Source organism: Salvelinus namaycush, chromosome 26 (assembly GCF_016432855.1).
Source record: "Salvelinus namaycush isolate Seneca chromosome 26, SaNama_1.0, whole genome shotgun sequence".
NCBI lineage: Eukaryota > Metazoa > Chordata > Actinopteri > Salmoniformes > Salmonidae > Salvelinus > Salvelinus namaycush.
The window spans coordinates 34863804-34883999 of NC_052332.1; the positions used below are offsets into that span (position 1 = coordinate 34863804).

General features: G+C 49.8%; 1 protein-coding gene across 4 annotated transcripts in view; it reads left to right on the forward strand.

Moving 5' to 3' along the window:
- LOC120021507 (calcium/calmodulin-dependent protein kinase type II subunit alpha-like) overlaps positions 1-19846 on the forward strand; it is a 111606-nt gene extending 91760 nt beyond the window's left edge. The window contains exons 13-19 of one of the 4 annotated variants that reach the window (XM_038965295.1): positions 577-590; positions 2884-2910; positions 8633-8665; positions 9154-9202; positions 12308-12383; positions 18421-18515; positions 19614-19846. In XM_038965295.1, the coding sequence (XP_038821223.1) occupies positions 577-590; positions 2884-2910; positions 8633-8665; positions 9154-9202; positions 12308-12383; positions 18421-18515; positions 19614-19846 (527 nt within the window). The remainder of the gene's footprint in view (positions 1-576; positions 591-2883; positions 2911-8632; positions 8666-9153; positions 9203-12307; positions 12384-18420; positions 18516-19613) is intronic. The other 3 variants (XM_038965292.1, XM_038965293.1, XM_038965294.1) reach the window with 3 other exon arrangements.
- Positions 19847-20196: the final 350 nt, after the last annotated feature.

Here is a 20196-nt window from a genome sequence, read left to right on the forward strand (position 1 = left end):
TCCTCTCAGTACTCCACATAATCACTCATATTACATGTGTGGACCTGAAATGGACAAGGACAATAATAGCAGTAAGGGGGCATCTTTAAATGGGTAGGCATTCTCATACCAATGAGGAATAGACCCCCCCACCTGCCAGGGAATTTTGTCCGAAAGCCAAGCCCCATAAGACTCACCCTGGAGGACCGTAAAACCATCTCAGCACCTCTAAGCACCACCATTCATCTTTCATTTTCCACTCTCCACTCTTGGTCTATCTTTACCCTCCAGATAGCCGTGGAGAACCACAGTCCACAGATTTACAGCAAGGTTGCAGCCTTATGCCTGTTTATAAAGTCCTCACTGTTCAGATAGTATGGCTGGAGCCAAATCTGCCCTTTCAGCTTTTAATGGCTGTTTTACTAATCCTATTGACTCCTATTATGCTTTTGGGTGGGTCAGAAGTGCTGTGTAACTGCTGGTTGAGGGCCACATTCACTTTTAAAATGATTAGAGTGGAGAGGGCTTGGGGTTCCCAGAGCCAGTCCATTGCAGACCAGGGGGACACCCATCAGCATATAGCCACACTCCCAGCAGCAGGGGAGAGTGGGGTCACGGAGCCAGGGGTCTGGGGGGCCAGGGGGGCCAGGAATCAGAACATGATTCCAGCTCAGAGACCAGGAGGAAGAGAGGACGTGAAGATAATAGGTAGAAGGATCGGTAACAAACTCTAGGGGAACAACAGGACGTGGTGTACTGTACGGGTCATAGCCAAACTTTATAGAGTGATTGAGCAGGGCTGGAATGTGCCCATTCTTTCTCCCTATCTCAAGTGCTCCTCTATCCCTCTCACCCACCGGCAAGCCTCTGTAGCAGAGCCCAGTCTGGACCTCTCTCACCCACCGGCAAGCCTCTGTAGCAGAGCCCAGTCTGGACCTCTCTCACCCACCGGCCAGCCTCTGTAGCAGAGCCCAGTCTGGACCTCTCTCACCCACCGGCCAGCCTCTGTAGCAGAGCCCAGTCTGGACCTCTCTCACCCACCGGCCAGCCTCCGTAGCAGAGCAGTCTGGACCTCTCTCACCCACCGGCCAGCCTCCGTAGCAGAGCAGTCTGGACCTCTCTCACCCACCGGCCAGCCTCCGTAGCAGAGCAGTCTGGACCTCTCTCACCCACCGGCCAGCCTCCGTAGCAGAGCAGTCTGGACCTCTCTCACCCACCGGCCAGCCTCCGTAGCAGAGCAGTCCGGACCTCTCTCACCCACCGGCCAGCCTCTGTAGCAGAGCAGTCTGGACCTCTCTCAGCCTCTGTAGCAGAGCAGTCTGGACCTCTCTCAGCCTCTGTAGCAGAGCAGTCTGGACATCTCTCACCCACCGGCCAGCCTCTGTAGCAGAGCAGTCTGGACCTCTCTCACCCACCGGCCAGCCTCCGTAGCAGAGCAGTCTGGACCTCTCTCACCCACCGGCCAGCCTCCGTAGCAGAGCAGTCTGGACCCCTCTCACCCACCGGCCAGCCTCCGTAGCAGAGCAGTCTGGACCTCTCTCACCCACTGGCCAGCCTCTGTAGCAGAGCAGTCTGGACCTCTCTCACCCACCGGCCAGCCTCCGTAGCAGAGCAGTCCGGACCTCTCTCACCCACCGGCCAGCCTCTGTAGCAGAGCAGTCTGGACCTCTCTCAGCCTCTGTAGCAGAGCAGTCTGGACCTCTCTCAGCCTCTGTAGCAGAGCAGTCTGGACATCGCTCAGCCTCTGTAGCAGAGCAGTCTGGACCTCTCTCAGCCTCTGTAGCAGAGCAGTCGGGATCCCTGGTGGAGTGAACCATTGGGAATTTGAGTTTTTCTTATTTTATGGTGCTTAATTTCCCTAAAAACTCTTGTTTGACCAGTTGAATGACCTGAGAGAATCTTCAACAAGCCGCTGGGTTTGGATACTCCTAGTGACTCTTCGGCAATATGACAGTCTCATTGAGTTTTTGATCAGTGGAGAACAGGAAGAGGGCTTGATTTGAATAAAATATTATATTTTGTTTCCCAGGAGACTTATGGATCAGGTTTTCTAAAATGTTATTTTACCTCTTTCCATTTGATTGAGACTGTTGGCCTTTGCCCTCCTCTTTTCATTTGACTGAGACTGTTGGCCTTGCCCTTTGCCCTCCTCTTTTCATTTGACTGAGACTGTTGGCCTTCGCCCTCCTCTTGTCATTTGACTGAGACTGTTGGCCTTCGCCCTCCTCTTTTCATTTGACTGAGACTGTTGGCCATGCCCTTTGCCCTCCTCTTTTCATTTGACTGAGACTATTGGCCTTGCCCTTTGCCCTCCTCTTTTCATTTGACTGAGACTGTTGGCCTTCGCCCTCCTCTTGTCATTTGACTGAGACTGTTGGCCTTCGCCCTCCTCTTTTCATTTGACTGAGACTGTTGGCCATGCCTTTGCCCTCCTCTTTTCATTTGACTGAGACTGTTGGCCTTGCCCTTTGCCCTCCTCTTTTCATTTGACTGAGACTGTTGGCCTTCGCCCTCCTCTTTTCATTTGACTGAGACTGTTGGCCTTCGCCCTCCTCTTTTCATTTGACTGAGACTGTTGGCCTTCGCCCTCCTCTTTTCATTTGACTGAGACTGTTGGCCTTCGCCCTCCTCTTTTCATTTGACTGAGACTGTTGGCCTTGCCCTTTGCCCTCCTCTTTTCATTTGACTGAGACTGTTGGCCTTCGCTCTCCTCTTTTCATTTGACTGAGACTGTTGGCCTTCACCCTCCTCTTTTCATTTGACTGAGACTGTTGGCCATGCCTTTGCCCTCCTCTTTTCATTTGACTGAGACTGTTGGCCATGCCCTTCGCCCTCGTCTTTTGGGCGTTAGTGCCCTTTTTCATCATCCTGTTTCTCTTTGTGTCCCGCGCAGGAGGTAACAAGGCCAACAAGAAGACTGATGGTGTGAAGGTAGGGCTCCAGCTCCACAGGGTTCTCTTCTCACCGTGCAGTAAACCTGGCCTGGAGGAGGACTTTTGGGGTATATTACACCCGCTGTCCATGAAACATGATTTAAAAATGTGGCCGTTATTCAACATTTTGTGAAAGTTGAAAGCTATTTTCACCTTCTCTGCAAAACTGAATAAATCAAACATGCTCTTTGAAAAGGTAACATCACAGATCCAAGTAGTCAATGGGATTGTGGGAGTTTCAATGTCTGCTCCATTCTCTCTGAACACACCGGCTGGCCCCACCCAAAGCGTGTCCTCCAGTCCAGTCCAGTCCCAGGACAGTACTATGAGATAGGTATCTAATGGGATTAGTGCTTTGACAGTTAATCTGTATCAAAGCCAGTAGGAGAGTCTGTCTGTTTATTTGTGTTGTTTGTGAGTGTTCCACTATTATAAGTGTGTTTCTGTAAGTTAGTCTGTGTGAGTTACTATATACATGTATCAGGGATAGGCTCCACTGGTGGAACTCCCCCAGGTCCCGCTGGGGCCTTAAGGAGCAGCCAGTCCAGTCCTGGGTGTCTGATACTGGGATTAGTGAGGCATGCTGCTGGCCACACAGCCCTGCCAGCTCTGCCTTATCAAAGACATTCCTCCCTGACCACAGCCCTGCCAGCTCTGCTTTATCAAAGACATTCCTCCCTGACCACAGCCCTGCCAGCTCTGCCTTATCAAAGACATTCCTCCCTGACCAAGGCCTGCCAGCTCTGCCTTATCAAATACATTCCTCCCTGACCACAGCCCTGCCAGCTCTGCTTTATCAAAGACATTCCTCCCTGACCACAGCCCTGCCAGCTCTGCTTTATCAAAGACATTCCTCCCTGACCACAGCCCTGCCAGCTCTGCCTTATCAAAGACATTCCTCCCTGACCACAGCCCTGCCAGCTCTGCCTTATCAAAGACATTCCTCCCGGACCACAGCCCTGCCAGCTCAGCCTTATCAAAGACATTCCTCCCTGACCACAGCCCTGCCAGCTCTGCCTTATCAAAGACATTCCTCCCTGACCACAGCCCTGCCAGCTCTGCCTTATCAAAGACATTCCTCCCTGACGACAGCCCTGCCAGCTCTGCTTTATCAAAGACATTCCTCCCTGACCACAGCCCTGCCAGCTCTGCCTTATCAAAGACATTCCTCCCTGACCACAGCCCTGCCAGCTCTGCCTTATCAAAGACATTCCTCCCTGACCACAGCCCTGCCAGCTCTGCTTTATCAAAGACATTCCTCCCTGACCACAGCCCTGCCAGCTCTGCTTTATCAAAGACATTCCTCCCGGACCACAGCCCTGCCAGCTCTGCTTTATCAAAGACATTCCTCCCGGACCACAGCCCTGCCAGCTCAGCCTTATCAAAGACATTCCTCCCTGACCACAGCCCTGCCAGCTCTGCCTTATCAAAGACATTCCTCCCTGACCACAGCCCTGCCAGCTCTGCCTTATCAAAGACATTCCTCCCTGACGACAGCCCTGCCAGCTCTGCTTTATCAAAGACATTCCTCCCTGACCACAGCCCTGCCAGCTCTGCCTTATCAAAGACATTCCTCCCTGACCACAGCCCTGCCAGCTCTGCCTTATCAAAGACATTCCTCCCTGACCACAGCCCTGCCAGCTCTGCTTTATCAAAGACATTCCTCCCTGACCACAGCCCTGCCAGCTCTGCTTTATCAAAGACATTCCTCCCTGACCACAGCCCTGCCAGCTCTGCTTTATCAAAGACATTCCTCCCGGACCACAGCCCTGCCAGCTCAGCCTTATCAAAGACATTCCTCCCTGACCACAGCCCTGCCAGCTCTGCCTTATCAAAGACATTCCTCCTGGACCACAGCCCTGCCAGCTCTGCTTTATCAAAGACATTCCTCCCTGACGACAGCCCTGCCAGCTCTGCTTTATCAAAGACATTCCTCCCTGACCACAGCCCTGCCAGCTCTGCTTTATCAAAGACATTCCTCCCTGACCACAGCCCTGCCAGCTCTGCCTTATCAAAGACATTCCTCCCTGACCACAACCCTGCCAGCTCTGCTTTATCAAAGACATTCCTCCCTGACCACAGTCCTGCCAGCTCTGCTTTATGAAAGACATTCCTCCCTGACCACAGCCCTGCCGGGCCCAGAGGTTTCCTACACCGCCACACCACCACAAGGGCCACAACCTCCACACCACCACAACCTCCACACCACCACAACCTCCACACCACCACAACCTCCACACCACCACAACCTCCACACCGCCACAACCTCCACACCACCACAACCTCCACACCACCACAACCTCCACACCACCACAACCTCCACACCGCCACAACCTCCACACCGCCACAACCTCCACACCACCACAACCTCCACACCACCACAACCTCCACACCACCACAACCTCCACACCACCACAACCGCCACAACCGCCACAACCGCCACAAGGGCCAAACCTCCGCAACCGTCATACCACCACCACCTCCACACCGCCACACCACCACAACCGCCACACCACCACAACCGCCACAAGGGCCAAACCTCCTCAACCGCCACACCACCACCACCTCCACACCGCCACAACCGCCACACCACCACAACCGCCACACCACCACAACCTCCACACCGTCCTTCTACTCCCTCTGCAGCATGGAGGTGTCCCCCCCCATGCAGCATGGAGGTGTCCCTCTCCTCCCTCCGCAGCACGGAGGTGTCCCCCCCCTCCATGCAGCATGGAGGTGTCCCTCTTCTCCCTCCGCAGCATAGAGGAGTCCCTCTTCTCCCTCTGCAGCATAGAGGAGTCCCTCTTCTCCCTCCGCAGCATGGAGGTGTCCCTCTTCTCCCTCCGCAGCATAGAGGAGTCCCTCTCCTCCCTCCGCAGCATAGAGGAGTCCCTCTCCTCCCTCCGCAGCATGGAGGAGTCCCTCTTCTCCCTCCGCAGCATGGAGGTGTCCCTCTCCTCCCTCCGCAGCATAGAGGAGTCCCTCTTCTCCCTCCGCAGCATGGAGGTGTCCCTCTTCTCCCTCCGCAGCATAGAGGAGTCCCTCTCCTCCCTCCGCAGCATAGAGGAGTCCCTCTCCTCCCTCCGCAGCATGGAGGAGTCCCTCTTCTCCCTCCGCAGCATGGAGGTGTCCCTCTCCTCCCTCCGCAGCATGGAGGTGTCCCTCTCCTCCCTCCGCAGCATGGAGGTGTCCCTCTTCTCTCTCCGCAGCATGGAGGTGTCCCTCTCCTCCCTCCGCAGCATGGAGGTGTCCCTCTCCTCCCTCCGCAGCATGGAGGTGTCCCTCTCCTCCCTCCGCAGCACGGAGGTGTCCCTCTTCTCCCTCCGCAGCACGGAGGTGTCCCTCTCCTCCCTCCGCAGCATGGAGGTGTCCCTCTCCTCCCTCCGCAGCATAGAGGTGTCCCTCTCCTCCCTCCGCAGCATGGAGGTGTCCCTCTCCTCCCTCCGCAGCATGGAGGAGTCCCTCTTCTCCCTCCGCAGCATGGAGGTGTCCCTCTCCTCCCTCCGCAGCATGGAGGTGTCCCTCTCCTCCCTCCGCAGCATGGAGGTGTCCCTCTCCTCCCTCCGCAGCATGGAGGTGTCCCTCTCCTCCCTCCGCAGCATAGAGGTGTCCCTCTCCTCCCTCCGCAGCATGGAGGTGTCCCTCTCCTCCCTCCGCAGCACGGAGGAGTCCCTCTTCTCCCTCCGCAGCACGGAGGTGTCCCTCTTCTCCCTCCGCAGCACGGAGGTGTCCCTCTTCTCCCTCCGCAGCACGGAGGTGTCCCTCTTCTCCCTCCGCAGCACGGAGGTGTCCCTCTCCTCCCTCCGCAGCACAGAGGTGTCCCTCTCCTCCCTCCGCAGCACGGAGGAGTCCCTCTTCTCCCTCCGCAGCACGGAGGTGTCCCTCTTCTCCCTCCGCAGCACGGAGGTGTCCCTCTTCTCCCTCCGCAGCACGGAGGTGTCCCTCTTCTCCCTCCGCAGCACGGAGGTGTCCCTCTTCTCCCTCCGCAGCATGGAGGTGTCCCTCTTCTCCCTCCGCAGCATGGAGGTGTCCCTCTCCTCCCTCCGCAGCATGGAGGTGTCCCTCTTCTCCCTCCGCAGCATAGAGGAGTCCCTCTCCTCCCTCCGCAGCATGGAGGTGTCCCTCTTCTCCCTCCGCAGCACGGAGGTGTCCCTCTTCTCCCTCCGCAGCACGGAGGTGTCCTTCTCCTCCCTCCGCAGCACAGAGGTGTCCCTCTCCTCCCTCCGCAGCACGGAGGTGTCCCTCTCCTCCCTCCGCAGCACGGAGGAGTCCCTCTTCTCCCTCCGCAGCACGGAGGTGTCCCTCTTCTCCCTCCGCAGCACGGAGGTGTCCCTCTTCTCCCTCCGCAGCACGGAGGTGTCCCTCTTCTCCCTCCGCAGCATGGAGGTGTCCCTCTTCTCCCTCCGCAGCATGGAGGTGTCCCTCTTCTCCCTCCGCAGCATGGAGGTGTCCCTCTCCTCCCTCCGCAGCATGGAGGTGTCCCTCTTCTCCCTCCGCAGCATAGAGGAGTCCCTCTCCTCCCTCCGCAGCATGGAGGTGTCCCTCTCCTCCCTCCGCAGCATGGAGGTGGCACTCTTCTCCCTCCGCAGCATGGAGGTGTCCCTCTTCTCCCTCCGCAGCATGGAGGTGTCCCTCTCCTCCCTCCGCAGCATGGAGGTGTCCCTCTTCTCCCTCCGCAGCATGGAGGTGTCCCTCTCCTCCCTCCGCAGCATGGAGGTGTCCCTCTCCTCCCTCCGCAGCATGGAGGTATCCCTCTTCTCCCTCCGCAGCATAGAGGAGTCCCTCTCCTCCCTCCGCAGCATGGAGGTGTCCCTCTTCTCCCTCCGCAGCATGGAGGTGTCCCTCTCCTCCCTCCGCAGCATGGAGGTGTCCCTCTCCTCCCTCCGCAGCATGGAGGTGTCCCTCTTCTCCCTCCGCAGCATGGAGGTGTCCCTCTTCTCCCTCCGCAGCATGGAGGTGTCCCTCTCCTCCCTCCGCAGCATAGAGGAGTCCCTCTTCTCCCTCCGCAGCATAGAGGAGTCCCTCTTCTCCCTCCGCAGCATAGAGGAGTCCCTCTTCTCCCTCCGCAGCATAGAGGAGTCCCTCTTCTCCCTCCGCAGCATGGAGGTGTCCCTCTCCTCCCTCCGCAGCATGGAGGAGTCCCTCTTCTCCCTCCGCAGCACGGAGGTGTCCCTCTTCTCCCTCCGCAGCACGGAGGTGTCCCTCTTCTCCCTCCGCAGCACGGAGGTGTCCCTCTTCTCCCTCCGCAGCACGGAGGTGTCCCTCTTCTCCCTCCGCAGCATGGAGGTGTCCCTCTTCTCCCTCCGCAGCATAGAGGAGTCCCTCTTCTCCCTCCGCAGCATAGAGGAGTCCCTCTCCTCCCTCCGCAGCATGGAGGTGTCCCTCTCCTCCCTCCGCAGCATGGAGGTGTCCCTCTTCTCCCTCCGCAGCATAGAGGAGTCCCTCTCCTCCCTCCGCAGCATGGAGGTGTCCCTCTCCTCCCTCCGCAGCATGGAGGTGTCCCTCTCCTCCCTCCGCAGCATGGAGGTGTCCCTCTCCTCCCTCCGCAGCATGGAGGAGTCCCTCTTCTCCCTCCGCAGCATGGAGGTGTCCCTCTCCTCCCTCCGCAGCATGGAGGTGTCCCTCTCCTCCCTCCGCAGCATAGAGGAGTCCCTCTTCTCCCTGGCGTCTCCATCTCATCCTGTGTGTTCCTGTCTAACCTCTTCTCATTTCTCTTCCAGAAAAGGAAGTCCAGTTCCAGCGTCCAGCTGATGGTGAGTGTGATATTCCCCACCCTCTCGGCCACGCCTCTCGGCTTTCCACCTAACAGGGAAAGTGATAATAGCTTTAAAAAATCCAAACGAACCAATGAACAAGCGAATAAAGCTGTCATTCAAAATGGAGCTGGACTTTCTTTTTGTTTTTGTGTGTGACCATCCCATCTCTAATGTTGCCTAATCCCGATGCTTTTGATGATATGATATGCTCTTGGGGGTTCATTGTGGGGGTAACCCATCTCTCCTTCTCTAGGTGTTTCCCTCCCTCCCATATCTCACCCTACTCCTAACCAGCTAGACCTCAGAAATAACCAAACAGCATGTTTTCTCTCTCTTTAAGGTGCAGTCAGGGAGGCAGCTGTCTGTCTGTTGGAGGTGTGTGTGTGTGTTGTGTTTACCCGGCTCTTCCACTTCCTGGTGTGGAGAGAATACCACTTTCTATGATTGAGTGTGAATCTCTGAACCCGTCTGTGTGTCCTTTCTAGGAATCCTCTGAAAGCACCAACACCACTATTGAGGACGAAGACACCAGAGGTAAGGTTCTCCCCTCCTCTCACCTCTCATCGCCTCAACACTAGCAGTCTGGACATGGTAATAGGACAGGGCGACAGCTGTCAGGGGGAATAGAGCTCTGCTAAACTAAACAGATATCCTACGGGGGTCATATATGTTGCACACACTCACATATTGAGCTGTTGAGATATGGCTTTCTCTGGCTCAGGAAGTGATACTCGATAATGCTAAAAATAACCCTAAAACCAGCACAACACTGCTGTGGATAGGTTCACTCTTACTTCAGTTCCAGTCCATTTACATGACTGACAACCTAACAGAGGGGGAGAACAGATTGACAATCTCTGCCTTATGTTTTTCGAGAAGGGTCTACCATGACGATTGGCTACTGTGAAAACATTTCAGTTAATACAGCTATGCAAATAGCTAATGTATGGAATTCTATTTAATAGCTTGACTGAGGCAGTACTCGCATGAATGAATATGAGTAAGTCAGTTAAATAACGGCTGGTGGTGGAGTTGCATTGCTGTTGCTTATGCCAGTTTGAGCATCCGTGTTCTATGGAATGGGAATAAATAGATAGAAAGCCTGTCTTCTCTCTGTCAGTAAACCTTACACCTCTTACTAAGAGACGGGCCTGCTGTGAGGTGTAATGCTCCTCTTACTAAGAGACGGGCCTGCTGTGAGGTGTAATGCACCTCTTACTAAGAGACGGGCCTGCTGTGAGGTGTAATGCTCCTCTTACTAAGAGACAGGCCTGCTGTGAGGTGTAATGCTCCTCTTACTAAGAGACGGGCCTGCTGTGAGGTGTAATGCACCTCTTACTAAGAGACGGGCCTGCTGTGAGGTGTAATGCACCTCTTACTAAGAGACGAGCCTGCTGTGAGGTGTAATGCTCCTCTTACTAAGAGACGGGCCTGCTGTGAGGTGTAATGCTCCTCTTACTAAGAGACGGGCCTGCTGTGAGGTGTAATGCCCCTCTTACCAAGAGACGGGCCTGCTGTGAGGTGTAATGCTCCTCTTACTAAGAGACTGGCCTGCTGTGAGGTGTAATGCTCCTCTTACTAAGAGACGGGCCTGCTGTGAGGTGTAATGCTCCTCTTATTAAGAGACGGGCCTGCTGTGAGGTGTAATGCTCCTCTTACTAAGAGACGGGCCTGCTGTGAGGTGTAATGCACCTCTTACTAAGAGACGGGCCTGCTGTGAGGTGTAATGCTCCTCTTACTAAGAGACGGGCCTGCTGTGAGGTGTAATGCACCTCTTACTAAGAGACGGGCCTGCTGTGAGGTGTAATGCTCCTCTTACTAAGAGACGGGCCTGCTGTGAGGTGTAATGCTCCTCTTACTAAGAGACGGGCCTGCTGTGAGGTGTAATGCACCTCTTACTAAGAGACGGGCCTGCTGTGAGGTGTAATGCACCTCTTACTAAGAGACGGGTCTGCTGTGAGGTGTAATGCTCCTCTTACTAAGAGACGGGCCTGCTGTGAGGTGTAATGCTCCTCTTACTAAGAGACGGGCCTGCTGTGAGGTGTAATGCTCCTCTTACTAAGAGACGGGCCTGCTGTGAGGTGTAATAGTCCTCTTACTAAGAGACGGGTCTGCTGTGAGGTGTAATGCTGCTCTTACTAAGAGACGGGCCTGCTGTGAGGTGTATTGCCCATCTTTGACTACAGCAGCTCATTGATTTTTTGGAAACAAATGGAAACATTTCAACACTTTATCTCCTCCTACAAGAGTGGTTCGAGAAAACGTCATTGTGCTTTCACCAGAGAGGAGGTAGATGCATGTGGCAGAGCTGCAATTAGGGCGATGCAGAGAAACTGTGTAGGTGGAGAGTGGGCGAGACGAGAGATAGAACAATGATCTCTGCAGTGGTTGAAGGTGTTGGGAGGGGGGGGGGTGAAGGAAGGTTAGAGAGAGAGAGAGAGAGAGAGCGATATGAAAGATGAAAGACTTCCTAAAGTGCATGACAAGCGATATAAACATGTGTACTAGATAATTTGCTAGCTTTGACAGTCAATCACTGGCATAGTCTCTAATAGCTACTGTATGTCAAATATCATCTGCATTCTACTGATTTCTAGGTAGCTTGAATTCTCCCAGTTCTGTATTTACTGAAGAGAAAGAGGGAGTTAGGAGGACAAACTGTGAGGATGTAACCCTCTGTGAGCGTCCCCTCTTCACCATATGCAAGGCACGACCTTGCTTTCCCAACTCTGAGCTGCAACCCAGAGCTGGTGGGAGTGAAGCTCTCTCTCTGCTGACACGGTGCATCTCTCAGTGTGGGCAGAGAACAGCCCCCTCACACTCAACAAAGCACTGAGAGGCAGCAGGCAGACACACACACACAGACAACACACACACATGCACACATCCCAGGTCTGTACAAAAGGTCTACAAAGCTAAATAAAAACTGTTGCTATACAGCAGGAACAACTCATTTATTTATTACAGTGCCAGGAATACTGCAGTCCTACAGTCCTACAGTCCTACAGTCCTACAGTCCTATTCATCATGGTGCTTTGTTGTCAGCAGTGCTGTGTGTCAGAGCTGTGTGCCAGAACGGTGTGTCAGAATGGTGTCAGAACGGTGTGTCAGTGCTGTGTGTCAGAGCTGTGTGCCAGAACGGTGTGTCAGAATGGTGTCAGAACGGTGTGTCAGAGCTGTGTGCCAGAACGGTGTGTCAGAACGGTGTGTCAGAGCTGTGTGTCAGAGCTGTGTGTCAGAGCTGTGTGTCAGAGCTGTGTGTCAGAGCTGTGTGTCAGAATGGTGTGTTAGAACGGTGTGTCAGAGCTGTGTGTCAGAACGGTGTGTCAGAGCGGTGTGTCAGAACGGTGTGTCAGAGCGGTGTGTCAGAACGGTGTGTCAGAACGGTGTGTCAGTGCCGTGTGTCAGAACGGTGTGTCAGAGCTGTGTGTCAGAGCTGTGTGTCAGAGCTGTGTGTTAGAGCTGTGTGTCAGAGCTGTGTGTCAGAACGGTGTGTCAGTGCTGTGTGTCAGAGCTGTGTGTCAGAGCTGTGTGTCAGAATGGTGTGTCAGAACGGTGTGTTAGAACGGTGTGTCAGAGCGGTGTGTCAGAACGGTGTGTCAGAACGGTGTGTCAGAGCTGTGTGTCTATGTTTCACAGTGAGGAAACAGGAGATCATCAAGGTAACAGAGCAGCTCATAGAAGCCATCAGCAATGGAGACTTTGAGAGCTACACGTAAGTAAACAGACCACATACTGCACCCATTCACTCACTGTTCACTCACTGTTCACTCACTGTTCACTCACTGTTCACTCACTGTTCACTCACTGTTCACTCACTGTTCACTCTCTGTCTTGCTGTAGAGAAGTGATAAAGAGGGATAGAAACATACGTTGGTAACGAACATGTCTTCTACTGATACAGCAGTCTGATTGGCTTAACTCAGGGTTTGTCTTAATACTTCTTATGGCTGCAATCCCGGTAATGGGATCGATAGCCAGTGAAAGTGCAGGGCGCCAAATTCAAACAACAGAAATCTCATAATTAAAATTCCTGAAACATACATGTGTCTTATACCATTTTAAGATTACCAAGGTAATCTTGTTGTTAATCCCACCAAAGTGTCCGATTTCAAATAAGCTTTTCAGCGAAAGCACCACAAACGATTATGTTAGGTCACCACCAACTCAAAGAAAAATTCAGCCATTTTTCCAGCCAAAGAGAGGAGTCACAAATAGCACAAATAGAGATCAAATTAATCACTAACCTTTGATTATCTTCATCAGATGACACTCATAGGACTTCATATTACACAATACATATATGTCTTGTTCGATTAAGTTCATATTTATATCCAAAAACCTCCGTTTACATTGGCGCCATGTTCAGAAATGCCTCCAAAATATCCTGAGAAATTGCAGAGAGCCACGTCAAATAACAGAAATACTCATCATAAACTTTGATGAAAGATACATGTTTTACATAGAATTAAAGATACACTTGTTCTTAATGCAACCGCTGTGTCAGATTTCAAAAAGCTTAACGGCAAAACAAAATATTCAATAATCTGAAAACAGCGTTCAGCCACAAAAGCAAGCCATACAGTTACCCGCCCAAATTGTGCAGTCAACAAAACTCATAAATAGTATTATAAATCTTCACTTACCTTTGCTGATCTTCGTCGGAATGCACTCCCAGGACTCCCACTTCCACAAGAAATGTTTGTTTTTTCAGTAATGTCCATCATTTATGTCCAAATAGCAAATAGCTATTTTTTGTCGCGTGTTTGGAATACAAATCCAACGTCAGAAGAGCGCATTCACTAAAACCTGACGAAATGTCCAAAAGTTCCGTAACAGTCCGTAGAAACATGTCAAACGATGTATTGAATCAATCTTTAGAATGTTTTTAATATAAATCTTGAATAACGTTCCAACCGGAGAATTACATTGACTTCAGATGAGCGATGGAACGAGCTCCCTCTTATGTGAATGCGCATGGTCAAAGCATGGTCACCTCATGGCAGTGGTGACTCATTCCTGTCTCCTTCGGCCCCCCTTCACAGTAGAGTCATCAGACAAAGTTCTACAGACTGTTGACATCTAGTGGAAGCCGTAAGAAGTGAAAACTCATCCATATCTCGGTGTAATTTCAGTGGGAGCTTGGTTGAAAATCTACCAGCCTCAGAGTTTCCACTTCCTGTTTGGATTTTTTCTCAGGTTTTTGCCTGCCATATGAGTTCTGTTATACTCACAGACATAATTCAAACAGTTTTAGAAATGTCAGAGTGTTTTCTATCCAATACTAATAATAATATGCATATATTAGCAACTATGACTGAGGAGCAGGCCGTTTACTCTGGGCACCTCTGTGCACCTTTCATCCAAGCTACTCAATACTGAGGGTTTGTCTTAACTCGGGGTTTGTCTTAACTGTAACAGTGTAATTGATAAGTCAGGTTTTATCTTAACTTTAACAGTGTAATTGATAACTCAGGGTTTGTCTTAACTGTAACAGTGTAATTGATAACTCAGGGTTTGTCTTAACTGTAACAGTGTAATTGATAAGTCAGTGTTTGGCTGTAGACATGAATCTAAGATGGCTTTGAGTTGGTTGTGAGGGTAGACCTCCGTAGGTCTATGTCCTTACTGATTTTACAGATAGATCCCTCCCAGTGCATGTGTCTGGGACTAAATTCTTCAAATCAAGGAGGGAGAAAACTGTCTACATGACCAATCAAGGCCATTTGGAGGCTGAACAAGTTAATCCCTTGATCATGAATAGCTGTGCATACCATTCATTTGCTCCAAGACGATGCACATATGTTAAGATGTTCCTGGCTATATGTTCGTCTGGCGTTAAGCAAGCTCCTTTGCAATTTTAACCTGTTCGAAAAATGTAAGTAATTTTCCTGTGACAATGCTTGCTTGTTTTCGATTTTGTTTGATTAAAAAACAAGTCCTTAGTAGACTACACTTACGCTACTACAGGGTAGTACGAAAGCTGGTTCAACAGCAATGCGTCTGGTATTTTTCTTATCCTGGCCATGAATTAGCCAAGTACAGTAGCCTATATCCAGAAAATGTTTCTAAATGGTCTACTCGTGAGGCTTTTTTCTCAACATATTTTTGCATTATTTACATACAGTAGGCCTACCTGCAGTGCATACTCCATTCGGCTTGTATCCCTCCCCGTTTCCAAAGAGCGTCTCTTGTCCGGTTACCAAAGACGCGGTCCTCCAAAAACACACTGTAAAACTATTATTATTAAGTAACTGCTTCCACAGGCTATTTTTGTGTTAACTGATTAATATAAATAAAAAATGCCCAAACTTGGCTCCAACATGAGCAAACGTAGGACAACATTTTTGTCAACTTAAAATTATGTGTTTGCTAAATATTTCTCATATGTTCATTCAACTAGAAATAATTATTTTTGCATTTTACACCCCCCAAAAAGGCTGCGGAATAAAAACTCAGCAAAAAAAGAAATGTCCTTTTTCAGGACCCTGTCTTTCAAAGATAATTCGTAAAAATCCAAATAACTTCACAGATCTTCGTTGTAAAGGGTTTAAACACTGTTTCTCATGCTTGTTCAATGAACCATAATCAATTAATGAACATGCACCTGTGGAACGGTCGTTAAGACACTAACAGCTTAGACGGTAGGTTATGAAAACTTAGGACACTAAAGAAGCCTTTCTACTGACTCTGAAAAACACTAAAAGAAAGATGCCCAGGGTCCCTGCTCATCTGCGTGAATGTGCCTTAGGCATGCTGCAAGGAGGCATGAGGACTGCAGATGTGGCCAGGGAAATAAATTGCAATGTCCGTACTGTGAGACGCCTAAGACAGCGCTACAGGGAGACAGGACGGACAGCTGATCGTCCTCGCAGTGGCAGACCACGTGTAACAACACCTGGATCGGTACATCCGAACATCACACCTGAGGGACAGGTACAAGGTTGGCAACAACAACTGCCCGAGTTACACCAGAAAACGCACAATCCCTCCATCAGTGCTCAGACTGTCCGCAATAGGCTGAGAGAGGCTGGACTAAGGGCTTGTAGGCCTGTTGTAAGGCACGTCCTCACCAGACATCACTGGCAACAACATTGCCTATGGGCATAAACCCACCGCCGCTGGACCAGACAGGACTGGCAAAAAGTGCTCTTCACTGACTAGTCGCGGTTTTGTCTCACCAGGGGTGATGATCGGATTTGCGTTTATCGTAGAAGGAATGAGCGTTACACCGAGGCCTGTACTCTGGAGCGGGATCGATTTGGAGGTGGAGGGTCCGTCATGGTCTGGGGCGGGGTATCACAGCATCATCGGACTGAGCTTGTTGTCATTACAGGCAATCTCAATGCTGTGCGTTACAGGGAAGACATCCTCCTCCCTCATGTGGTACCCTTCCTGCAGGCTCATCCTGACATGACCCTCCAGCATGACAATGCCACCAGTCATACTGCTCATTCTGTGCATGATATCCTGCAAGACAGGAATGTCAGTGTTCTGCCATGGCTAGTGAAGAGCCCGGATCTCAATCCCATTGAGCACGTCTGGGACCTGTTGGATCGGAGTGTGAGGGCTATACAGAAAATAGTATTCAACATGTGCTAACCTGGGATTTGAACTTGGTTCACAGCATTCCAATCGTCCTGCTACGCCACCATATCTGTGTCTATAACTAATTACACTTGTATTGCTACACTTTGCACTTTGTACACTCAACAAAAACTGCTTTATTTATCATGTTGATTAATGATAGATTAACATTAAAACAGTAATATGCCTCCACCAACATTAGACACCTATACAGAAAAACCTAAAATTGCTTAAATAATTACATCAAATCAATGATGAGAGTATAGTCAGATTAACTGATAATTGGTGTAGACACGGTGGCATAGCAGGATGATCGGAATGCTGTGAACCAAGCGGTTATGAGTTAAAATCCCAGTTGAAGACATGTTGAATAATAATGACTATGTAAACGATCATGCACTATATAGTCAACATGTGTCAAATATGTACATTGAAAACACAATGTTAAAAGCACTCTGTGTGTGTAACTAGTTCCACCGCCTTTTTTGGGGGTAAAAGGCCAAAAATAATCATTTGTAGTTGAATTAACATATGAGACAAATTGAGCAAACGCATAATTTTTAATTGACAGTATTTTTGCCTATGTTTTCTCATGTTGGAGTTAAGTTTGGCTCAACTAAAAATCTTAAGTTCAGGTAACAAAAGTTGAGTAAACAAAAAAAAGTCTGTGGAACCAGTTACTTAATAATAATGAGTTGAAGCAACTAGATTTGTGGGTGTTTTTTAAAATAGTGTAGGCTATTCAACATGTTCAGTCCTATAAGGCCATATCAAGGGGAGGCTGAGGAAATATCTAGCTTATTGAGACCCTACCTCACACATTTATGGGAGCCTAGTATTTTTTATTTGGGGTGAAGTGCGACGCGTAAAGGGCCAATTCATTGATGCCAATGACAACAATGTTGACAATCAACACTCCAAACATATTGAGCAACACTGTATATTTTTGTTGTTGTGTTACTATTACTCGTTAATGTAGCCTATGCTACTTAATAAATTCCATAATCAATCCACAATGGACTAGGACTAGAACATTCCGTGCCCCCAGACGAATTGGAGTTGATGACAACGCAAAGATCGTCAATAACCTACAGAACTGGAGACAAGCACATCCATGGAATGCGTTGAATGGCCAGTGAGTGGCCAAGCCCTCGTCACACGTACAACTTGTTCATTCATCAAAACCCAGCCCTTTCACGGCACCGCCAGCTATTGCACTCATAATAACGGCTGTGAAAATAGCTAAAATATTTCGGACACACCCCTGGACCTATAACACTACCTCCAGCGCTTAGATTTACCATAAATTAGGTTTGTTAAAATAGATCCCTCTGTGTGAACCATATGAATAACAAGGCCATTGTATTTCATTCAACTCTAGCTAATGCAGCTCTGAGTAAACAGTAAATGGCTATATCCCAATAGCCTATCTGAAGTGTTTGAGTAGTGTGACCCTCCCACAAGCCCACTACACCGTGCCAGATATAGTCCTATTCAGCAGGAGTTTATCTCCAAACTTAGCATCCTGAGGGGAGTAACAACACCCCAGCCGGTCCGTCACATGTCTGTCACATCTTGGAGCACCTGTTCAAAACCAAGGGAGTAAAGTTCCCATCCAGGGCAGGAGGGATCATTTTTGCTGTGGTTGTTATAGTTCCACAGTCATGATAACGCTGTCTGCCAATTACAAAGGCCTGGAAAGAATCTGCTCCCTGCACGCTCAACCCTTTTACAACCATGCAGCAATCTGCTATGGACACAGAAAACACTGTCATTTTTCCACTGTATCGAGTCACATGTTCCAAAATACTACGTGAGCAGTAATACTGCATGGAGGGTCAGCCTCGTCGCTTCACTGAAGCATTCCAAAGAGCAGTAATACTGCATGGAGGGTCAGCCTCGTCGCTTCACTGAAGCATTCCAAAGAGCAGAAGAGAAGATAACCCATGCTCTTTTTCTCTCCTGTTGTCTCACTGTCTCCATCCCTGACTCGTATCTGTCTGCTTCTCTCTCTCTCTCTCTCTCTCTCTCTCTCTCTCTCTCTCTCTCTCTCTCTCTCTCTCTCTCTCTCTCTCTCTCTCTCTCTCTCTTTCTGTCTCTTTCTGTCTATCTCTGTCTCTCTCTCTCTCTCTCGTCTCTCTCTCTCTCGTCTCTTCCCCCTATAGTAAGATGTGTGACCCCAGTGTGACAGCGTTTGAGCCAGAAGCTCTGGGTAATCTGGTGGAAGGCCTGGACTTCCATCGCTTCTACTTTGAGAACTGTAAGTTGCATTGCTCTCTCCTTGCCTCCCTCCCTCCCTCCTACTATATCAATTTCAAAATTCGAATTTTACATTATACACAGACAGTTTCAAGCTACATGAAACCTGTGTTGAATTGTTTGGGATATATAATCAAATCCCAGAGCTGTACACAGACAGGAGGGCTGTAAAACTCTTGCTATACAGCACTAACAACTCATGTACTTTCCCAGTGAAGGGAGAGTATACATATTATACACACTATAGTATAATTAAGCAATAAGGCAGGAGGGGGTGTGGTATATAGACAATATACCACGGCTAAGGGCTGTTCTTCCTGGATACAGCCCTTAGCCGTGGTATATTGGCCATATACCACAAACCCCAGAGGTGCCATATTGCTATTATAAACTGGTTACCAATGTAAGTAAAACAGTAAAAATACATGTTTTGTCATACCCGTGGTATATGGTCTGATATACCACAGCTGTCAGCCAATCAGCATTCAGGGCTTGAACCACCCAGTTTATAATATATATTTTGGAATATGCTTTAATAGTCCTTTAAATGTGCTCATAAGCTCTAGCTTATGGTTTTCATAATAGGTGACAAAAAATGTAATTTCTATTTCATGAGATGTGGTTAGGATTACAGGAAGTTGTGGAGAACAGAACCTTGGGGCCATTATTTGTAAGTGAATGTAGTGTTCATTAGCTCCTACAGTGGCTGCTGACTGAATGCTTTTGGCTCATTGTGATGAGTAATGGATGAACCCGCTCCGCTCTAATCCTCTCATATCAGCCACTGCTCTCCCAGACAGAGGAAACAGCTCCAATGGGTCTGATTGGACTGATTGGGAAAATGACAGAGCAAGGAAGAGAGAAAGAGAAGAAGAGAGAAATTAAAGAAGAGAGAAATGGAGAGAAACATAATGAGAGTGAAATGAATTAACCCTTTCAAATATTAATTCTGTAAAGCATTGATAAAGGAACAGCATCATCATCAGTGAGAGAGACTATGGCATACCTAGTCATAAACCAGTGTGACAACTCCTGCAGTCATAGAATGACTTATTCATTGACTGACTGTTGTCTTGTGTGTATGTTACTCCTCCCCCAGTGTGGTCTAAGAACAGTAAGCCTGTCCACACCACCATCCTGAACCCCCACATCCACCTGATCGGGGAGGAAGCTGCCTGCATCGCTTACATCCGCATCACCCAGTACATCGACACCAACGGCATGCCCCGCACCGCCCAGTCTGAGGAGACACGCATCTGGCACCGCCGTGACGGCAAGTGGCAGATAGTCCACTTTCACCGCTCTGGATCACCCTCCGCCATCACCAAGTAAGCCAGTCTGGTGAGTGTCTCCTCACCTCTCCTTTACTCTCTATACTGGAAACACTCAAGTGGTGGGAGATGTATCTATTTAATATAGGCCTGCCATCTGGTGGGAGATGTAGCTATTTAATATAGGGCTGCCATCTGGTGGGAGATGTAGATATTTAATATAGACCTGCCATCTGGTGGGAGATGTAGATATGTAATATAGACCTGCCATCTGGTGGGCAATGTAGCTATTTAATATAGGCCTGACATCTGGTGGAAGATGTAGCTATTTAATAAAGGCCTGCCATCTGGTGGGAGATGTAGCTATTTAATATAGGCCTGCCATCAGTGGGAAATGTAGCTATTTAATAT